Here is a 19,808-nt window from a genome sequence, read left to right on the forward strand (position 1 = left end):
ACAATATTCTTGATTATTTTTACTAGAAGCCATCTATTACATATATGTTATTTTAATTTTCTATAATCCAAATTTTTAAATTTTGTAATAATAATTTTGTTTTTTTGAGTAGATAATAATTTTGTTTTTAATAATCGAAACCAAATTATCCGAATTATTTTGTTTTGTTATATGAAGTCCAAAATATTTGTATACCATCAGATTTTAATGAAATTTGAATAATGTCAATTGAATACATCAAATTTAAGTATAATTTAGAATTCTAACTAAATTAGTTTAAAAAAAAATTCTAACTAAATATCATCATATTTTATAAGAAAATTTAAAATCATAGTTAAATATTTTTATAATTTCTTAAATCCGAGACAAATACACGAATAAAAAATCCTTTAAAACACCCTTCAAACGGTGCAGTGTACTTTGATAGAGGTTGAAGAAGAACGAAACATCCTGCAAGGCTGATTTCAAGCTTCCCCTCCCCCCACACGAAAAAACAGTGTAATCTCCGACACACCAACAGTGAAATACAGAAATGATGAAGAGATACTCTCGCTTCCCATTTCGCCTGAGTTCCAAAACCCCATCTCTCTCCCACTTTTACTCTTCTTCTTCTTCACCCAAAACCCCAGATCAAGAAAATGCTAAAACCCTCCAGCTCTTCTCATGGGGGCGAGGCAGCTCCGGCCAACTCGGCTGCGGCACTTCCACCTCCGACCAAATCAAACTCTACCCTTCTCCTATCCCTACCCTTTCTCTCCCCCCTTCTTCCCGTCTCTCCTCCTCCATTTCCGGCCGTTTACTCCGCTCCGGCGCCGGCGCCGGTCTGCCGGAGGTGGGAATTTCATGTGGGTTGTTCCATTCGGCGGTTACGGTGGAGGGTCAGTGTTGGATTTGGGGGAAAGGGGATGGTGGAAGATTAGGACTTGGTCATGAGGATTGCGTTTATGTTCCTACTCTTAATCCTCATCTGTGTGATGTTAAGTGTGTTGCTCTTGGTGGCCTTCATTCTGTTTGCCTTGATTCTTCGGGTCAGCTCTTTACTTGGTTAGTTTCTTGTTTCATCCGATTATTCGTCTTCATTTGGCTTTTAGGAGTTTAATTTATTAAATTTGTTATCAAAATTAGTATTATGATGTTTATAACCAACTTTTAAGTAGACATTGTCGAATGTTCTTGTGATGCCGGTAAATCAGTGTCAGGTGTTCTCAGGATCATGTTTTTTGGTCTATTTTTTGATATTTGTGATTACATCAAAGAAACTAGCTTTTGGCCTACTTATGTTTTGAAATTTGTTTATGGACATGATTGCTTTTTTGTGCGACCATTTTAACTTATAATGGACAAAAGACAATGTTATCCTTGTATCTTTCTGTTCGGGTGATATATGGCAAAACCGACAGTTGCACTATTGATGTCTGACAGGTTGTACATTTGTTTTTATGATTTGTACTACATAATTTGGTGCCATTAAATCTTCAGGGGTTATGGTGGTTTTGGAGCTCTTGGTCACTCTGTTTATACCAGAGAACTGTATCCTAGATTGGTTGAAGGCCCTTGGGACAAACCTATATGTCATGTTTCAACCAGTGGAACACATACTGCTGCTGTCACTGAATCTGGTAGGTAGTTTATCATTTTAGATGCTTAAAAATCATTTATTTGAACATGATTATACTATTACTTTTCTAATTCAAGCCACTATTAGTCAGAGCTTCCCAAATGTATAACTTTAAGATGTTTTGCTTACTCTAATCATTCTAGTTCTAACCTCTTATGAATAATATAACTTTCTATAATTGCATCAGGTAAACTACTAATAAGAAAAGTAAACTACTTATAAGAAAATAGTTGGACCTTGAAAGAGAACTAGGCTGATGAGGCTATATCTACTTGCTGCATTAGGACTTCGTTATTGTTGGGGTGGGAGTATGAAATGAATTCTAATCTTACTAATACTTTATATTCTTTAGGCACACACATTTGTGCTGGAAAATATACATCGTTGTATTTGTATTGCATGCGAAGTAGATGAGAATTTTTCTCTGGTACAGATTATTTATATTTGGTTGTTAAGTTTTAAGGTTTCATTTAGTATGTAAAAATGGGTAAATCTTTTGAATGTATATGGAAAACAAAATTGTAGCAAGCCATAGCTAATCTGCAGTCCTCTACTATACCAATCTATTAGTAAGGTTAAGAACTATTTTAAAAGTCCAACTGTGTACGTATAGAAAGCTGAGATAATTTTTCAAGTTGGATAATTTTCCAAGATTACTACTCGTTATAGTTATCTGAAGTGTTTTAGTAGGTTGATGTAGGGTTGATATACAGTAGTAAAAACAAAGGATAGTTATAACTTATAGGTAGTTGTCTCATTTTAAATTATTTTTCAGTAAATATGTTGTCAGTGATGTATATGACTTCTACAGTTTTTACATGGAATATAGTCATTAGTAGTGTGTTTCTTGTAATTATATCTAATTATGTTTCAATGATGTAATGGGCTTGCTTCGCATGTCTGCTATTCTGTTAATTTTATGCATGTTGGGAAGGAACATATTACTTTGTTATTACATGCTTCTTCTGTTATTACAAGGTCTCTATAAGGTAATTATATACATTGAAATTCTAGTTCTCTCAATTATGCTAATAGTTTAAAAAATAATAGTCATTTAGTCAAGCTGAGAGATCAAAAGGGGAACGGATGCAGAAACACAGTGGCAAAACAAATCCGCTCTTGCTATATATATGTGTGTGTGCCTGTGTACATGTTTGTGATTATTATTTATTCTTGTTTTTGCTGGACTTCTTCTAGGGGATGATGGTCTTTTGCTGTACTATTGCCTTACTTTTCGCCTCTACTCTATTTATCTAGGTGAACTTTACACATGGGGTCGAGATGAAGGAGAAGGTAGACTGGGTCTTGGTCCCAATCGAGGACCAGATCAAGCAGGTGGACTTCCTATCCCGTCCAAAGTGAAAGCTTTACCAGTGCCTCTGGCTGCGGTTTCTTGTGGTGGATTTTTCACTATGGGGTTGACTGAAGAGGGAGAAATTTGGAACTGGGGAGGTAAATTGCTAAATATTGTCACATCAATTTATGATTGAGCCAAATGTTTAATAAGTGATAACATATAATGAATTATAGATATATGGATATTAGATCATCTCCAACCCAACTTGAAAACTGTACTTTGAGTCTTTGACACTATTTAGGATATACCTAAGATACTGAATAAACTAAATTATTTACCTAATAGAGGGGCAGAAACATAAAACATTTGTAATTAGAGGGGTTTGTATGTATTGATCTTATATCTGATGGACAATTACCTGCATGTGGCGCACAGCAAATCGTAATTATGAGCTTGGGAGAGGTGACTCGATTGGGGGCTGGAAACCGCAACCAATTGCTAGCCTCAAAGATATTCGTATCATTCAGATAGCAAGTGGGGGTTATCACTCTCTTGCCTTAAGTGGTATGGAGACTGCATAACCTTATCAACTTTTCCCAGTTAAGTTCATGTTTTGTGTAATCACTCTGCATGGAATTTTAAATATATATATAATTTTAATGAGATTACAGATGAAGGTAAGGTTTTCTCCTGGGGTCATGGTGGACATGGTCAATTGGGACACTCTTCTAAACAAAATCAGAAAATTCCTCTAGCCATTGAATTAATAGCTGATCAGAGAGTTGTGTATATTGCTTGCGGAGGTTCATCATCAGCTGCTGTAACAGGTAAGATTAGTCATCACATATTTAGCAAGACATGACTTTTCATGACCTGTTTCTTTGCATCTCTCGTTGTATCGTAGATTTCGATTTTGTAACTTGCTTTACCTGTGAAATGTATTAAGATCACACTTCCCGCATGGTGCTTTAGTCCTTTCTTGTAACTATTATGACGAGATGGAATACAACTGTTGGAATGAATCAAACTATTGTATCAGCCCTTATAGAATTCAACCAATTTCTTTTGCGCTGTGATTATAAGAGTATTTGCTTCAGTTTTTGCCGCCTTAGAATTCTTTTTACTGTCATCTTCACTTCTTATTTCACAGTGCAAAAAGAATTAGGCTGAATTTTGGAAGGGCAAATAAATTTATTCCTTCTAACAGCTGTTTTCTATCTTGTTGTTCTACATGTTATAAGAAAGACAATGCAGGAAGTAGGACACTAATCCGGAAAATATTTGCTTAAAAGATTCTGTTGTAGGACTTGAATAACTGAATTGAAATTGAGGTATTAATATATGAGTCACAAGTTTATCGGAATTCAGTAATGTTTTGGATATTCTGTTTTTATTGAACATTGTGCAAAATATGAATTATGGGAGTGGTATAGTTTGTATTGATACACTTATGCTATTTTGTTATGTATATAATTTTTAGTAAATAAATTAATATTAATGTATTCTCCGTATTGACACCTATACTCGATTCGAGGGTCCTCATTAAATGATTCCTTAGAACTGAGGTACCATATAAGTGAACGACTTGCAAAACATGCACACTGGTTTATCGATCATATATATATTACACATGTTGGACAATAGTGACTGCAATATTTTTGCGAAAAATACTCCGTCTGGAGTCCGAAGAAACTGTCTGTAGCATCCATGTTTTTTTTTCCTGCTCGTGTTTCTTTTATTGCCAAAAGTCTATACATCTGCATACCTAAACACATACTTATTTATTTATTAGTGTTCACCATGTGGTAAGCATGGCGTGGATGTCGTCTCTGTTTTGTGTAATTATCTTTGTAATACTAGAAAACTAATTAAGAAAAAAAACTCTTTTTGGTAATAAACAGATACAGGGAAATTATACATGTGGGGGAATTCGAAGGATCAGCAGTTGGGGGTTCCCGGGCTTAGAGATGTACAAACATCCCCCGTGGAAGTCAAGTTTCTTTCAGAGGATGATGAATTAGGGAATTACAAAGTACTCGCAGTGGCTATAGGTGCTTCCCATGCCATGAGTGTAGTATCACGGTCAGCTTAACTGTATACATCTGGCTTAGGAGACCATGTTGGTAGCAGAAAGCATGGTAGATGATTCTAACAGCGGAGCAATTATAGTGTAGATTGTTCATTATGGCCATCACCACCTTTACCTAGTGCAACAGCGTCTACCGTGGTTACCTTCTGTACAATACGAGGTCGCCCTCAGAATTTCAAGCTGTCCTATCTACTGAGTATGTAGAAATTTCAGATTTCTACAAACAAGAAAGCGAGGCACTGGTGCCGGTGGGCATCATAATGAACACATAAATGGCTGGTCAGTATTTGAGTTGTGAACTTTGGAGGGTATCATAATTCAGTTGAGCTACTTTTTGGGGGTAAGTTTTGGGAATGCCCCCCTCAAAAATTATAAAGCAGCATTTTTGTCATGGCAGTCTCTGTTACATGGCTCAAAGCCTCAGGTAATTAAAATGTGCTCATTACTCAATATAAAAGATACATCCATAATGGAGAGACTTGCAAAATGTAGAGTGTATAACAAAGACTATTGTCCTTTGATTATTCTCCGGGAGCTCTTTGGGAAGATTGCAGGAGCACGTCCGGTGATTGAAGTGATTTTCGATCTTAAAATGGAAAATGTCAATAAATTTGTTTGTTTAACAAGTTAGAAGTGGGTATTGAAAAATTGTTTTATTTTCATGATTTTAGATCATAAATTTTTTATTCCATCAGTGAATAATATATCAAATTCATTCTTATTATTACCTTTTTAATAATTTATAATATAAAATTGTTCAAAGATATTACTTGAAAATTTTACGATTTACCCGGAATTGGTTTATATCCGAATAAAATGATCCCGGACCGTAATATGGACAAGCAAAAAATAATTTGATCTGATAATATGGCCCTATCAATACATGCTGACATAATACTTGTCCGTAATATACACCTAATTCAGAAGTAAAAACAAGATAAGAAGTAAAAACAAGATAAATCCTGCTATCTATTGAGTAGCTGATAATAAAACACGTGCACACCCGCGTCTTTCTAGTTTAGGACTTGAAACTTAAAAACGAGTACTAGATGGTTTCTGTGAGACCACAAAGTAGAAACCAAAAAACGAAGTAGAAGCAGCTACAACATATCATATACACATCCACCCACACTGATGGCTTCCATGGCTTGTTATTCTTGGTCATCTTGTGCCAACCACAGAATGCCACACACACTTCTCATGAAGAACAAGTTGTCATTTTCTACCAGGCAACACATTGTTTCTTCTTTCACTACAAGTGGAGGTCAAGCCAGATTTATATGGCTCAATGGGTGCTCATCCACCTCAAAATTCATGGCTTTTAAATGCTTTTCTGCTAAACAAGATCAAGATGACATGGATTACAGACTCTTTTCTAACCTCAATCAGTCCACTTTCACAAGGGACCCTGGTACTTAAATTTCATCTTTATATATACATTTTTTTTTTTGAAAGAAATCTTTATATATACATAATACTTTGATTTTGTTTTGCACCTTATACTTCTCCTCTCCATGTATTAGTTTAGTTTTCAGTTCTTGATGGGAATTGGCAAGGAACACTAAAGTTTGATTCATTTTGAAACAAGAGATATTTTGCTTATTACTCCCAATTTGACCTTAAGTCTCCTTTTGGCTGGATGACCCCATTTGCTAGACTTATGTTTCACTCTTGCATGTCCTTAATCTTTTCAATTTTTCGAGGGTAAAAAATTTCACAATGCACTAATTAAACTTTTCGGATTTTCTTGTTCTAGTTTGTGAACAAAAAACTGGGTCTCTTATGGGTTTGTGTCCTTCCGTCAAGATATGACAAATGTATATTAGTTTTTGCTTATGTGGTGGTCTAACATGGCGGATGAAGCCGAACCGGTGTTAGACGTGGCATTTGAGGTACATAAACCAATAATAATGACTATACCCTTTTTTTAAGGGTGAAATACTAGGGTTCATGTGAGTAAATATTGGGTTTAATTTGTATCATAAACACAAAACCAACCCATCATATTCAATCAGCAAATATTTGAAGAAAAAAACATTCAAATAAATATTACTCCCTCCGTCTCAATTTATAGGTCCAGTTTGGAAAAAAAATTTGTCCCAAAACACTTGTCCCTCTCTTCTTTCAATACAAATTTATCTACATATTAATTGTGATTTTTTTGAAACTCAACATTATTCTCATTTTTCAATGCACTACATCCCTATATTTATTGTGATTTTTTTGAAACTCAACAATATTCTCACTTATCAATGCACTAATTAATGATACATGAGATAAGATTCCATCTAACCAACTTTTTTCTTAATATGTGTGTTTATTCCAAAATGGACCTATAAATTGAGACGGAGGGAGTAATTCAATTTGACACACATGATACTTATACATACACACTAGTAATAAATACCCCATCACACAGACGTTACAGAAAGAAATGCAAATATCAGAACTGTTGTTGATCTAATAACTTAATCCAAATGGCTTAACTTCCCTTATTTTTACATCGGAATAAATTAATTTTCTTACTAGCTATTAAAAGATTTATCTTCTCTGATCGAACATGGTTAGTTAATTTCTCTGTTTAGGATGCAAGTTAAACCCGTTTTCCCATGAACCCTAGCTTTTTACTTAAAATCTGGCACGAACCCTAATCATTAATTTTTGATTTCCACCAGTATTGTCATTAATGCGTATAAGTATTGTGACTGAATTATCATGTTTTGGAATTTAAGCCCCTCACCGACACACTAGAGTGCCACGTAAGTTAAAACTAACGTATGCGGTTGGATCTTGAAGGAAGGACGAAACCTGGAAAATGAAAAGTTTAATGACGTAGAAGAGCGTGTTTTTTTACAGCCTACAGGGGAACCTTCCAGATACTTTAGTGACATATGAATTGATTTTAACATATTTCAAGCTGACGTATTAGTATACAGACTCAGAAATGATTTTTTAACTGCTACACAGGTAGCATTACAGGATCAACTCTTCTTGTTGCTGGCACCACGGTATGTTCTATTATACTCTTTAATTTTTAATTGTACAACTAAAAATTTGCTTTTTTCAGTTTTATATTAAATATTCACCCCAGCAATATATATGGCTTCACCGATAAGTTTATCATATTTTCAAAGATTAAAGAGCACACTCTACAGATGAATGCTATTAGCATGGACAAATACAGCAAGTTTTGAATTTTGATCTTGCAGGTCAAACCTTCTCTAAGACTTGACTTGCTGCCAGGGTTCTAACTCTATAATATATATTCTTATTTGTTGAAGCAAAGTCTTGTCATGAGCGAACAATAATCTCTAATTTTTTTTTCTTATAACTGAATTTTAAAAATTGAAATTTTGTCTTGCCAGTTGTAGAAGCTTAAGGACTCACAATTTCAAGTGTTGTCTCTCACAAAACAGAATTTTAGTTTCGATGCTTCATCCATGTATGCAAGTCTAAATTTTTCATTAAAAGAGAGTGGACTATATGATTTTATCAAAATATGTCTTTTCTTGATTCGCAAGATTGGTGATTTAATTGAGTTATTTGCTTTGGTTTGTATCACAACTTATATGAGATATCACAAATGCCAAGTATGACATCGCCTACAGGTTGGGGTTTTTGATATTAAACTGAAAGTCTTCTGTTCTCTCAAGAAATAACTTTCAATTCGCTCACACTCAGACGCTTCATAGACTATATATGTTTTGTTATATATTTACCGCCAGTGTTTGAAATTCAAATGTCAAATATTATCGCTTTGTTTTCTTAGATTCGTGACATTGGATAAATTTAGGTGAACAATTTTGACAGACCTTATCTTCATTTTGGTTTAATTATTAGTCGGACATAGACAATAGTCCATATTGCTGTTCAAGTTTTGGGAAGCATTTCAGTGTAAAATAGGGAAATTCTTCAATTGTTCTCTTGAGTTAAGGTCAGTCATATCACTTTTAATGATTCTGTTTTGTACAAAGGAAATTGGAATGATGAAAAATATGTATAACGACTTGTTAGGGATTCTTTTTTTTTTTTCTTTGAGTCTTTAAGAGAAAATATGATATTTTTCTCTTACAGAACTTGGGACTTAGGGAAAATATTTCAAAGCATAGTTGCAAAGTTCATAAATATAATTTTCTTAATGTTTTTATAAATTTAACTTCATGAATGCGACTTAATTATACAGATAGATCGGTGCAGGTATCTTGGCAATTCCTGCAGTAACTCAGGATTCTGGATTTTTGGCCTCTGCATTTACGTGCATTCTTTGCTGGATGTATATGGTAATAATTCTCATTCAGGCATCAGAATATCACATGAATTATTAAAGGAAAAGTAATTATTTTGTCCTGCAATTACACGGATCAATTTAAATCGGCTCCACTAAAAAGTAGTTAGTATTTATTCTTAAACTCTATAATTTTTTATAGTTAAAAAAACTTTGTAACAACTTCAGTTTTAAGGTTATGTGCAATAATATATTAAAGAAAACGTGCAGGAATCCAGTGCCTTACTTGCATGGACAGAAACAAATATAAAGTATTTTGTTAGTATATAGGGAAAGGGATGCACTATTACTAGACCGAATAGTCCTGTAATTATAATCATTTCACTGTAATTCTCCAAATTCATTAGTTACAAATTCCCTATATTGATGGAGAACTGAATCATTGATTAAAAAAGTATCAACCAACGCACATTGCTGAGATGAAGTCACAGAATAGGGACAAGCCAAGGAAAAAAATTACATTAGTGATTGCTCCTTTAAAGAAAAAACAGGAACTAAGAATTGTGCAAATCTTTGATGTTTGTTGACGAAGTTAATTAAAAACCTGGAAAGAACAGTCTAGAGTGATATTAGGAAACAAAATTTAGTTTAAGGACACAAGTACAAAAGTTGACAAAGATTGATGACCATCTTCATTATCTTGTGAGGCACACACACACAGGCTGCACACACGCGAGCAGGCACACGCGCACATGCACACACACAAACACATACAAACAGAAATATGCATATTCTAGCTGCATAAAATTGCTATCTTCTCTAGTATTCATAAAAATCTGAAATCAGTTCAAAAATTGCAGGTTGTAACAGGATTACTGATTGCAGAAGTAAATGTGAAAACAATGTCTGAACTAGGCACTGGTGGTGTGTCACTGGTAATATAATAATATGCTTATCAGTCTGTTCCTGGACTACATTGTAACATTCTTATGGTTCATTAATTAAAAAAACCAATTTTTTCCTGGTCTATGTCAACCATACAGGTCTAGGAATAAAACAAAAGTGTTGTGGCTGCCTATTTAGAAAACATTCTAAAGTTTCTTACTATTTTAGATTGTCTTTCTAGCCAGGGCCTGGTGTATGCAGTGCACACATGTACTAAATATATATATAGGATAGTGGTCAAATGGAAACCAATACTTAAAAACAAACTAGAAACCTCCTATTTTACACTACCCACCCACCGTTCTTTCATCTCACTGCCATTGTCGCCCCGCTCCTTCCCCTCACCAGATCTCTCTGATGACCTCTCCCTCTCTCTTCCCCATCTCTTTCTACACGTAGTAATGACTATGAATTTGGATGCTCTTCTCGTGAATTCCGTCACGGCCCCATCTTCCTCAATTTTGATGGGGTGAGTAAAGGTTAATGAATAAATTAGCAATTTTGATGATAGGAAGTAATAATTGGAGTTAGTGGTTTTTGTTTGAGATTATGGATTTTGCATATGATGGCAACGGTGGTGATCAGAATATATTGGAGGTAGATTGAAGGTGATGATGGTGGTATAATGGTGTATATTTATGTATAACTCTGTATCATTTTTTAGTGATTTCTACGATATAAATTGGTGATTTTTATAGCACATATTAGTGATTTTTGTAACATAAATTGATAAATTGGCGAGGTGATGATGCTAGATCTGAGATATCGATGATCTTGGATGGTTGCAATGTTAGTCGAAGGTGGCAGGTTTAGTAGGATGAAGTCTATGATTTTGTATTGTATAATTTAATACTGGATGATTGTGATGATATATACTGAGTGTATGTTAAGATATGCTTGTATATATTTAAATGGGGTAGGTTAGTTTCTTGTTTTAATTTTAATTTGGATTCTACTCTAGGACAACTTGTACAATATGTACGTCTTACTTTATATACTACATTTACAAGACTAAGAACGGTTGTCAATTAAAGACTATTTCACAACTTTGCTTGGCCAAAAAAATTGTTATAGTCACTAGCTTAGTATGGTCACCAGACACTAGTACCCAAGAATCACAATCAGCGAGTCTACTACTTTATCAGGTTTACAGACATCATCCAAAAGTATATCCAGAACAAATAAAGCAGATATAGTTTCTTCTATGCTTATGAACACTACCTGTAACGTTCTCGAGGAAATGAACTGTGAGGGTCTTACTCGAACTACTGTTAATTACACAAGCACTCTTGAGGTGAAAGATAGATCACATATAGATATAAGCACTCTGTCTTCATGTGTCTGGTTCTGGTATACTATATACAAGGTTAATCAACCCTATCTAAAGTATAAATTGCTTTTGAAGCCTACTACTTACAGAATATGGACCAGACTTTTAGGAAAAATTATCTGTATTATATATGAATATTTTTATACAATGACCAGATGCCTTTTTTGATTTTGCCTAAGAGAAAAATTCATCTAGCTTTTTGGCCTTCATCAATTTTTTATGTTCACTAAAGAATGAGGGAGTTGTCAACCCAATCTAAGATGAAGCTGTGATCTGCAACAGGAATTTTGGTTTACATAATAATACATTTATTAGAATCATGAGAACCTTCAGTCCAAAAAGTAATAATCATACAATATCCAAATTGTTTCAACTTCAGCAAAATAACTGCTCACTATCACATGCATGTTCATGGCCTTGTTGCAGCCAAGTACATGGTCATGACCACTGAAAAAATAACTTTGCTTTAAATGCTATGATAAGACTTGACATCTTTCGTTTTGCCTGCACCTGTTAGTATAAGTGGTTGGTAGCTTGAGATTTTCCTCAGAGATCTACTGATTAAACCCCATTTGAGGTTGTTCCCCTTGTTGCGAATCCTATCCCCGTTTACCAAGAAAAATTATAGTTTGTCTAAAGAGACAACTGCAGGCCATATATAACTATCTACTTTAATGTAGTTGTTAACTTACTAACTCTACTAAAAGGTTTTAGGAGGACTACGAGGACTACTTAATAGGATGTAATACATCTGTAACACTTGCCCTCACTCAAAATTCCATTTCTGGGTCGAGAGTGGATCATTATACGATCATCTTTGGAGCAAAATATTACCTTAGTGTCTAAATTGAATAGTTGAGGATATTGGGGGTAGGAGGGAAGTGAACTCGGCTATGATACTGTGTTAAGTCACCGGCTCTCCTAAAACTTAAGAGGACTTAATAGCACCATATTACTTCTTCAACAGTACTTGTCGATAATAATTCTACGTGATTTGGAGTGAAGTTGATGAATTTTTATAGGTTCTGTACTTCCTAGCCTCCAAACTATGTGTCCTGCGACAACTCACCTAGGCAGCATGACATATATAGAGTTTAAATATCCTACAAGTTGCCAGCACCTAGTCACACCTGATGGGTTTTCCTTGTATTGCATTATGTATGGATTGGATTTATGTAATTTTTAGATCCTTTACTGAGTATGATATCTTACTTCTATCTTCTGGCTTTCTCCTCTTGCATTCGAACCGAATCACTATGAGATTATCTGGTATCTTATGCAATGCAGCTCACAGGCTATATAGCTTAAACTAGGTTTTCTGATAGATGTCATCTTGAATGATAATTGTTCGTCTATTCTGTATTAAAAAGCATATATAGAATTTTTTTGGGCAGGTGCCCATATAGTGCATTGCAAGAATGTTGTCGTTTCAACGATAATAGCTCAATAAAATGATCAAATCGTGTAAAATTATATGGTTAAGAAGAATAATGCTTACTAGAATCCTTCTTTCTACAGCCATCAACTCTCTTCTTGCCAATTTCAGGTATCAATGGCCAAGAGAACTCTTGGAGTTGCCGGAGTTCAAATTACTTGGTAACGACATAATAGTGTTGATAGTTAATAGTGGATATATATACTCTATCTATGGTGAAGTATTACTATTAATGTGTTTGTAGCTAATTCTCTTATGTTATGTTCAGTTATATTAATTTATTTCTTAATCCCTGAATATTCCCAATAAGGTTTCAATACATATTGTGGACATATTCTTTGGGTTAGATAATCATATTTACATATTACTCTGCGGCATATTGCTTTTAAGTTCATAGTACTACCATTTGTAATAAAAAAGAGCGCACCAACATCTAAAAGACAGCATCTCTAAATAGAGAAGTGTTTTCTGTTGCATATTTAGAAACTTTATTTGAATGTTCTCATCTTTATTATTATCTAATGATATTCCTTCTGTATTTCAGCTGGTGTTATATATTTATTCATTACGCCCTTCTCGTTGCCTATGTCGCTCGTTCCTCAGACATCTTAACGCATTTCATCGGCATCCCTATGTATGTGATATAGACATATAGTTATCTTATTTTCATCTTTAAAAAAAAGTTTTTTTGCAGCATCAGCAGTAATTACTGCTTTAAACATTTTTGAATTTTATAATTTGATCAGAGGATCACATTACTCTAGTTATTCTTTGTGAAATTGATATCTGTGATACATACACTAAGTACAGTAGTAAAGGAAAAATTCAATAATGTATGAGATCATTAAATTATTCTGACAACATACCCTTTTTATTCTCGAGGTACATATTGATAATGATGAGACTCCTGTAATGAGATGCTGTTTTTCTGTAATATCAATTTCCATCAACGTATCCATAATAATACATACTGAGATGCTGTTTTTCTGTAATATCAATTTCCATCAACGTATCCATAACAATACATACTGATATATTATCTGCCATCTTTTTGAACTTGTAGAATCCAGTGAAACTTAGTTCAAGATTTAACGCATAAATCTTGATTGCTAAATTCTGTTAAGCATGTTGGCTTCCATCGTCACATGCATTATAGTAACATGTATACCATCTGAAACATCAAAAATTAAAATTATGAAGTTTTTAATCAGCATTAGCGCGAGCTGTATCATCAATATTTCATATTTTAAAGGTTTTAATAGTAGCTTTATAATTGCAGATGGGAAAGTGCAACCCTTTTCTCAATGCTTTTTGGTGGCATTTGTTACTTTGGAAGGTTTGGTGTTATTTTAAAAGAAAATCTATTGTTTCCTAAGCATGTGTGTGAAATTGTTTTGGTATTAAAAGTTGCAAGTCTGTTTCGAAGGAACAATTCCTCTGTTTCCTTCCTATGTTCTGTCTTCAGTACAAGGATATAAGAATTGAGAAGTGCTTACTTTGATTGGACATTTTCAAAAAACTTGTGATCTGTTGTATGTTTTGTGGGATTTCAATGAATCATCGGCAATTAAGCCAATTACAGAACTTTATCAGTTATCACCTTCCTCTTCATATCAGGATATAAGGCATTGTTGATTTGAAAAGTTTGCCTTTATGTTGGATTTTACCTTTTTAAGTTTGATGAAGTCACCGCATTTTAGTATGTTTCGTTCGGTCAGGCTCAAACAGAAGGGTGGATATCTTTTACCTCATTTCTTTTATTATCTAAGTGACTCGACCTTCAATATATTAGATCAGGGTTATATCGTATGAGCCCTTTTAGTTGCCCTCGCATATTTTTCAGGAACGCAGAAGGCTTTTTGTAGGTTGGGTACTAAAGGGTTTTGGTAAATACCTATATTAGTCACCTATTCATGTCCTCTTAAACACTTAAAAGTCTTAATTAGATATTAACAGGTGACTAGTTCCGTTTCAATATATCAATTATTTCCTGTAAAGCTATTGCACGGTGCCAAGGATTTCGTAGAATGTTAATTAAGCATTGTTATATGGCTTAAGGTACTAGTTGAACTCATCTTATCTTATCATGTTTCCAATGTAGTCAGCAGGTTATCGAAGCGGTTAATGGAGCTTTAGTATTTGGTATCCTCACTTCTTTTACATCTCTTGTGGTAATTTTCGGTGTTCATGAACTATATTATTTGGGTATATTCCAAGTTTGAATTTCAGCAGTTCCTTAAATTGACGGTGTCCTGTCTGGTCACTTACTAAAATACTGTTGCCATGTGGATTTTTCATGTTGGTGATCGAATATATAACTGGTTTTACGATATTTGATACTAACCATAGCAAACAGAAATTTTATATGAGAAGCATAAATGTACTTTGTTGCTTATAGTAATGGCAAAAATATGTAAAAGGCAGGGTGTAGTTTGCATGCCCTGGGATTTGAAATATACAATTTTACACAATTACAAAGGTCATGTGACTGAGTTATTATTTACGGAAAAGTTAAGCTCTTTTGAGAGGGATGGCATGGGCTAAACTCCCCCAGTGGCAAACTTTCTTTTTTATCCGTAGTGTACCCTAAAATCAGATATATTTCTCATGTCTATGCAAATACAAAGCTGAGCTTGTCAACTTGGTTCAACGCACTTGTTTCCCGAGACAAGTCTTGGGTTCAACTACCTGCCCTGTGATACGCCTTTCCTCTTAGTAATAAGAGGTCATCTTTGTGGAGTGGGTGTGCGTGAATAATTAAAGGCCTGTGATCGACCATAACGAAAGAAAAAATTCCTTTTTTGGAGAGTATTTTGGAGTACTTTGTTATAATTTCCTGCCTCCGCTACAGCTGATAACCTAAAGAAAGTAAAATGTCATTATTGTTTAGGTAGCTGCAAGTGGAGACTTGCACTGGGAGGCTCTTTTGAAAACTAACCTGGAGGCCATTCCAAGAAGTATACCAATAATTGCTTTATCATTTGTCTATCAGGTACCGTTGCCATGCTTTAATAAATGAGCAATTTTGAATTGTTATATTTGACAAGGTAAACTTCCCGCTATTGCCTATTAAATGGCTTCTCTTGCACAGAATGTAGTGCCTGTTGTTTGTACAAATCTTGAAGGCGATCTGAAAAAAGTAAGGTAACTAACATTATCCTGTAGCACAATGTAGTTAATCAAGCAATTTCTCTTATCCCTGCATTGTATATATGACACCCACAATCCCACATAAAACACTATTTTTAGGGTAGGTATTATAATACCTTGAAAATGAATCAAAAAAGTTATTGCAATACAATCTCGTGGGATTATAATCTCTTAACATAGTTATCCTATAATCCTTCCAAACAAACATGACCATGTAAATTTTAGCAGCAAGATGCATTTTACTTGATTATTTGAAAATGCATCTTTTCTAAGAACAATTCTTGCAATAAGAATAAGAACTTTTGTGAATTTAATGGCATATAAGTTGTTATGAAATAGTTGATACATTATACGGTAAAGAGGGGAACTTTCCTCACATATTATTGCTTTGCTTTGTGTGCTTAAGCAGGATATAGAAGAATATACTAAATATATTAATAAACAAACGACTGACTGAATAATATTACAGTCAGATTCCACGGGCGGGTATATCTGGTTGACTTTAAAGTTACATTGCTTTTTAAATGTTGTGTTGTTATTACACTTTTGTGCAAGTCAAAGGCAAATTGCCCAGTACTAAAACTCTATAATCATGCAGGACTTCGATTGTTCTTGGCACTGCTATTCCCCTTTCTCTGTTTCTTGTATGGAATGCTGTCATTTTGGGTACAATTACAGGTCTTGAAACAAACTCAGACAAAATTACTGATCCATTGCAGCTACTACGATCTACAAATGGAACTGTTGGGGTTAGTTAACATTTATGATAATTATTGATATTCTTCTTTTTCATCTGTGTAAAGCCTCTGTCATGATGGAGTTTAAGGTTTATCAATGACAGTTCTTGTGATAACTTTCTTAGACGATAGTAGAGGTGTTCTCGCTTCTTGCAATCGGAACTTCATACATTGGATTTGTTTTGGGCCTCTCTGACTTCCTTACAGACTGTGAGTAAAATCTCTTAATGTGTACTATAAAAGTAGTCTATCATCTAGTGTAGTTTTAGGTGCCATTCTGCAGTACTGGTTTACATAAACATATAGTAAATTAATAGCCATTCAGCAAACAAAATGCGAAAACTAATAACTCTCTGTAAATTTTTAATTCCTTATTACAGTTTGACCTTCTAAGCTCAAATTAAGATAAGATATTATGTCATTAATAGTACAACTATACAAATAGGCTCTGTGAACAAATATTTCCAGTGACCATCAAATAAACACTAAAATCAAATTTGACTATACAGTGTTTTCAATGAGCTTTTTATGCTGACTGTCCACACAGTTGGACGGAGACTTCCTTGTTTTGTAGTATATGAAATGTTTTAATATTATCCAGTGCATTAGACTACTCCAGTATGTTGGGGTCGGACACATGAACTTTGGCCATGAGGGAGTGGAGGGAAGGAGCCTTGGCTATTAACGAAGTATTGCATACACGTTCTTAACAGTCGACTGATGCATAAACAATATATATTAAAATTTTGGAAACACAAACCTAATGGATTACCTTAGTTCTATATATCTTTTTTGTTATCAGTACTTATTATATATTGTCATATTGAGCTCTGTTTCTGTTTTTAAAAACTTTCAGTGTTGAAGCTTCCATCAGGCCAGAATAGAGCCTTGCCTTTCGTTCTCACTTTAACTCCGCCACTGATACTATCATTGCTGGACCCTGATATTTTCTTTCGAGCATTGGATTTTGCTGGAACGTATGGAGGTATTGTTTAACTATTATTCAATTAACTGCAAGACTTATTCTAATTGATGGGATGACTAATCTTGATTCTTATCATAAACATGATATTAACTGCATCATGACTAAATTGCCATCATTCATCATAATGTAGTTTTAGTGCTCTTTGGAATTCTTCCTGCTGCAATGTCCTGGTCAGACAGATCAACAAATTCGTCTATTTCCCAAAATCTTCCAATACTAGTACCTGGTGGAAAATTCACCCTTTCTCTTGTGATTGCGGCTTCTGGATTCGTCATTCTTTCTGAAATTTTGGAGAACTTCGTACACTTGTGATGATGGAACACATGCAAGAGGTTGATGAAAAACGCAAAGAGATCGGTAATATATTCTTTGCTATCATGCAGTTTCTTCTACCATCTGACAGCTTGACAAACGCAACGGGTAATTTATAAATTACGCAGAACTGAGACAAGGACAATATTTAGTCTACATAATACGAAAATGTTCTATTTGTGATTAGATGGTTGAACTGCAAATTAACATTGCACTCCACCACCTACATAGTATTGAATTCTATTGTTTTACTTTAGCGCATTCTCTTGTTATACGATAAGTTATATCTTGTTATATAACTGAATTGAATCATTATTTTTCTTAATATTCTTGTGTATTATTGTCAAATCTAAAGAAGAGTTGCAGAGATGAGAAATGTTGAAGAAGAAGATAACTAACTGCTTACATTCTATTTCTGAATTTGTTACAAAATGGAATAATAAGCCACAATGACTCTACGGCCTACTCTTTATTTTAGTATTACAAATTAGCATTGTGCCAACTTATTATAGTGTATATGATATAAATGATGTTTTTTTTTTGAAAGGAGATATAAATGATGTTATTAAATGTTAAAAGTATTAGTCAAATTTCCCCAAAAATTAGGCATTTTGAGCGTAATGAACTGAGCCTTTGATTAGTTTTATGTAATCAAACTGGTAAGAATTTTTATTTTTTTTAAACATATAACCGGTCATAAATAGTAACCAATACTCCCTCTCATTTCTTTACGTTACTTTTTGGCACGCTTGTTAAGATTCATTTAAAGTATACTTCTATAATATATTTGTAAAACTTTTTTTTTGAATAGAAGTTTGATATTTAAACTTTTATTCAAAAAAAGAAAATTTTAAAAAAAAGCTGTGGAACTCTACTTTATATCAGCCTCAAAATGCCTGCAAACAGTAAACAACCTAGAGGGACGAAGAGAGTATATAATTAGTTTAAGAGTATTGATTTTGTTGTATTTAATTTTAGGGTTTTAATAGTGTATGCATACTAACAACTAATTTTTGTTTAGTTGAATGCAGGGTTGGCTCTAGGCAAGACAATCAAGACGGACATCTAGGCACTCGTTATTTTACGGGCACCAAAAAATGTATGTAGTATATAATGATAAATTTATGTATTTATATATTTATGTGTATTTGATTTGATTGTATAATTAATATTAAAGCAATGTTTTGATTATGTCATTATATTATGTGAATGTATGTAAATTATTTACTTAGGATCTTGAAAATTAGAGATACTATTTCATTTGTAACATTCAAATCTCTAGGACGGGTCCTGAATGGATGAATTGTATTGATGGAGATTTTCGTACTTATAGTGGATCATCATTATTAATTAAATTGCAATCAATAAAAATTCACAAACTATTCATGAGCATAAAGTAGAAAATCGTTAATTTTATATGTCAAAGGGATAAATAAGTGCAACGCAATTTCCAAAACAATGAAGAGCATGTTGTGGATTGTTTTTACGTTTGAGTTTATGTTGCGGATTCAGCGATGATTTGAAAATGGTTAAGACGGATCTTTGCAATTAGGATGAGCGAAGGAACCACCAACTTACGGGATGCAAAGAAATTGTCAAATGATGTTTATATACTCGTTCAAGTTAAGTGTAAACATGATGCAACGAAAATGTCGCCACATGTACCCTTGAGCTGACTCGTTCTG

The 19,808-nt window shown here is 33.9% G+C and overlaps 2 protein-coding genes across 7 annotated transcripts; both read left to right on the forward strand.

Annotated features, from left to right (window-relative positions):
- Positions 1–409: 409 nt before the first annotated feature.
- LOC108194484 (RCC1 domain-containing protein RUG3, mitochondrial) lies at positions 410–5,666 on the forward strand. Its single transcript, XM_017361436.2, has 6 exons — positions 410–1,044; positions 1,480–1,619; positions 2,876–3,070; positions 3,351–3,479; positions 3,587–3,742; positions 4,817–5,666. The coding sequence occupies exons 1-6, from the start codon at positions 533–535 to the stop codon at positions 5,005–5,007; spliced, it is 1,323 nt and encodes a 440-aa protein (XP_017216925.1). The 5' UTR covers positions 410–532; the 3' UTR covers positions 5,008–5,666.
- Positions 5,667–6,018: 352 nt separating this feature from the next.
- Positions 6,019–19,390, forward strand: LOC108194481 (uncharacterized). 6 transcript variants are annotated; one of them, XM_017361429.2, is made up of 15 exons: positions 6,019–6,415; positions 7,972–8,012; positions 9,192–9,284; positions 10,090–10,164; positions 13,051–13,100; positions 13,484–13,573; positions 14,219–14,275; positions 15,041–15,110; positions 15,830–15,931; positions 16,031–16,083; positions 16,688–16,838; positions 16,952–17,036; positions 17,683–17,811; positions 17,942–18,168; positions 19,145–19,390. In XM_017361429.2, the coding sequence occupies exons 1-14, from the start codon at positions 6,139–6,141 to the stop codon at positions 18,121–18,123; spliced, it is 1,455 nt and encodes a 484-aa protein (XP_017216918.1). In that variant the 5' UTR covers positions 6,019–6,138; the 3' UTR covers positions 18,124–18,168; positions 19,145–19,390. The 6 variants fall into 6 exon arrangements, with proteins under 6 accessions (XP_017216918.1, XP_017216919.1, XP_017216917.1 ...); XM_017361430.2 differs by having other exon boundaries at positions 19,155–19,390; XM_017361432.2 differs by lacking the exon at positions 19,145–19,390 and adding an exon at positions 8,845–8,938 and having other exon boundaries at positions 6,337–6,415; positions 9,202–9,284; positions 17,942–18,448.
- Positions 19,391–19,808: the final 418 nt, after the last annotated feature.

The sequence above is a fragment of the Daucus carota genome, chromosome 7, assembly GCF_001625215.2.
Source record: "Daucus carota subsp. sativus chromosome 7, DH1 v3.0, whole genome shotgun sequence".
NCBI lineage: Eukaryota > Viridiplantae > Streptophyta > Magnoliopsida > Apiales > Apiaceae > Daucus > Daucus carota.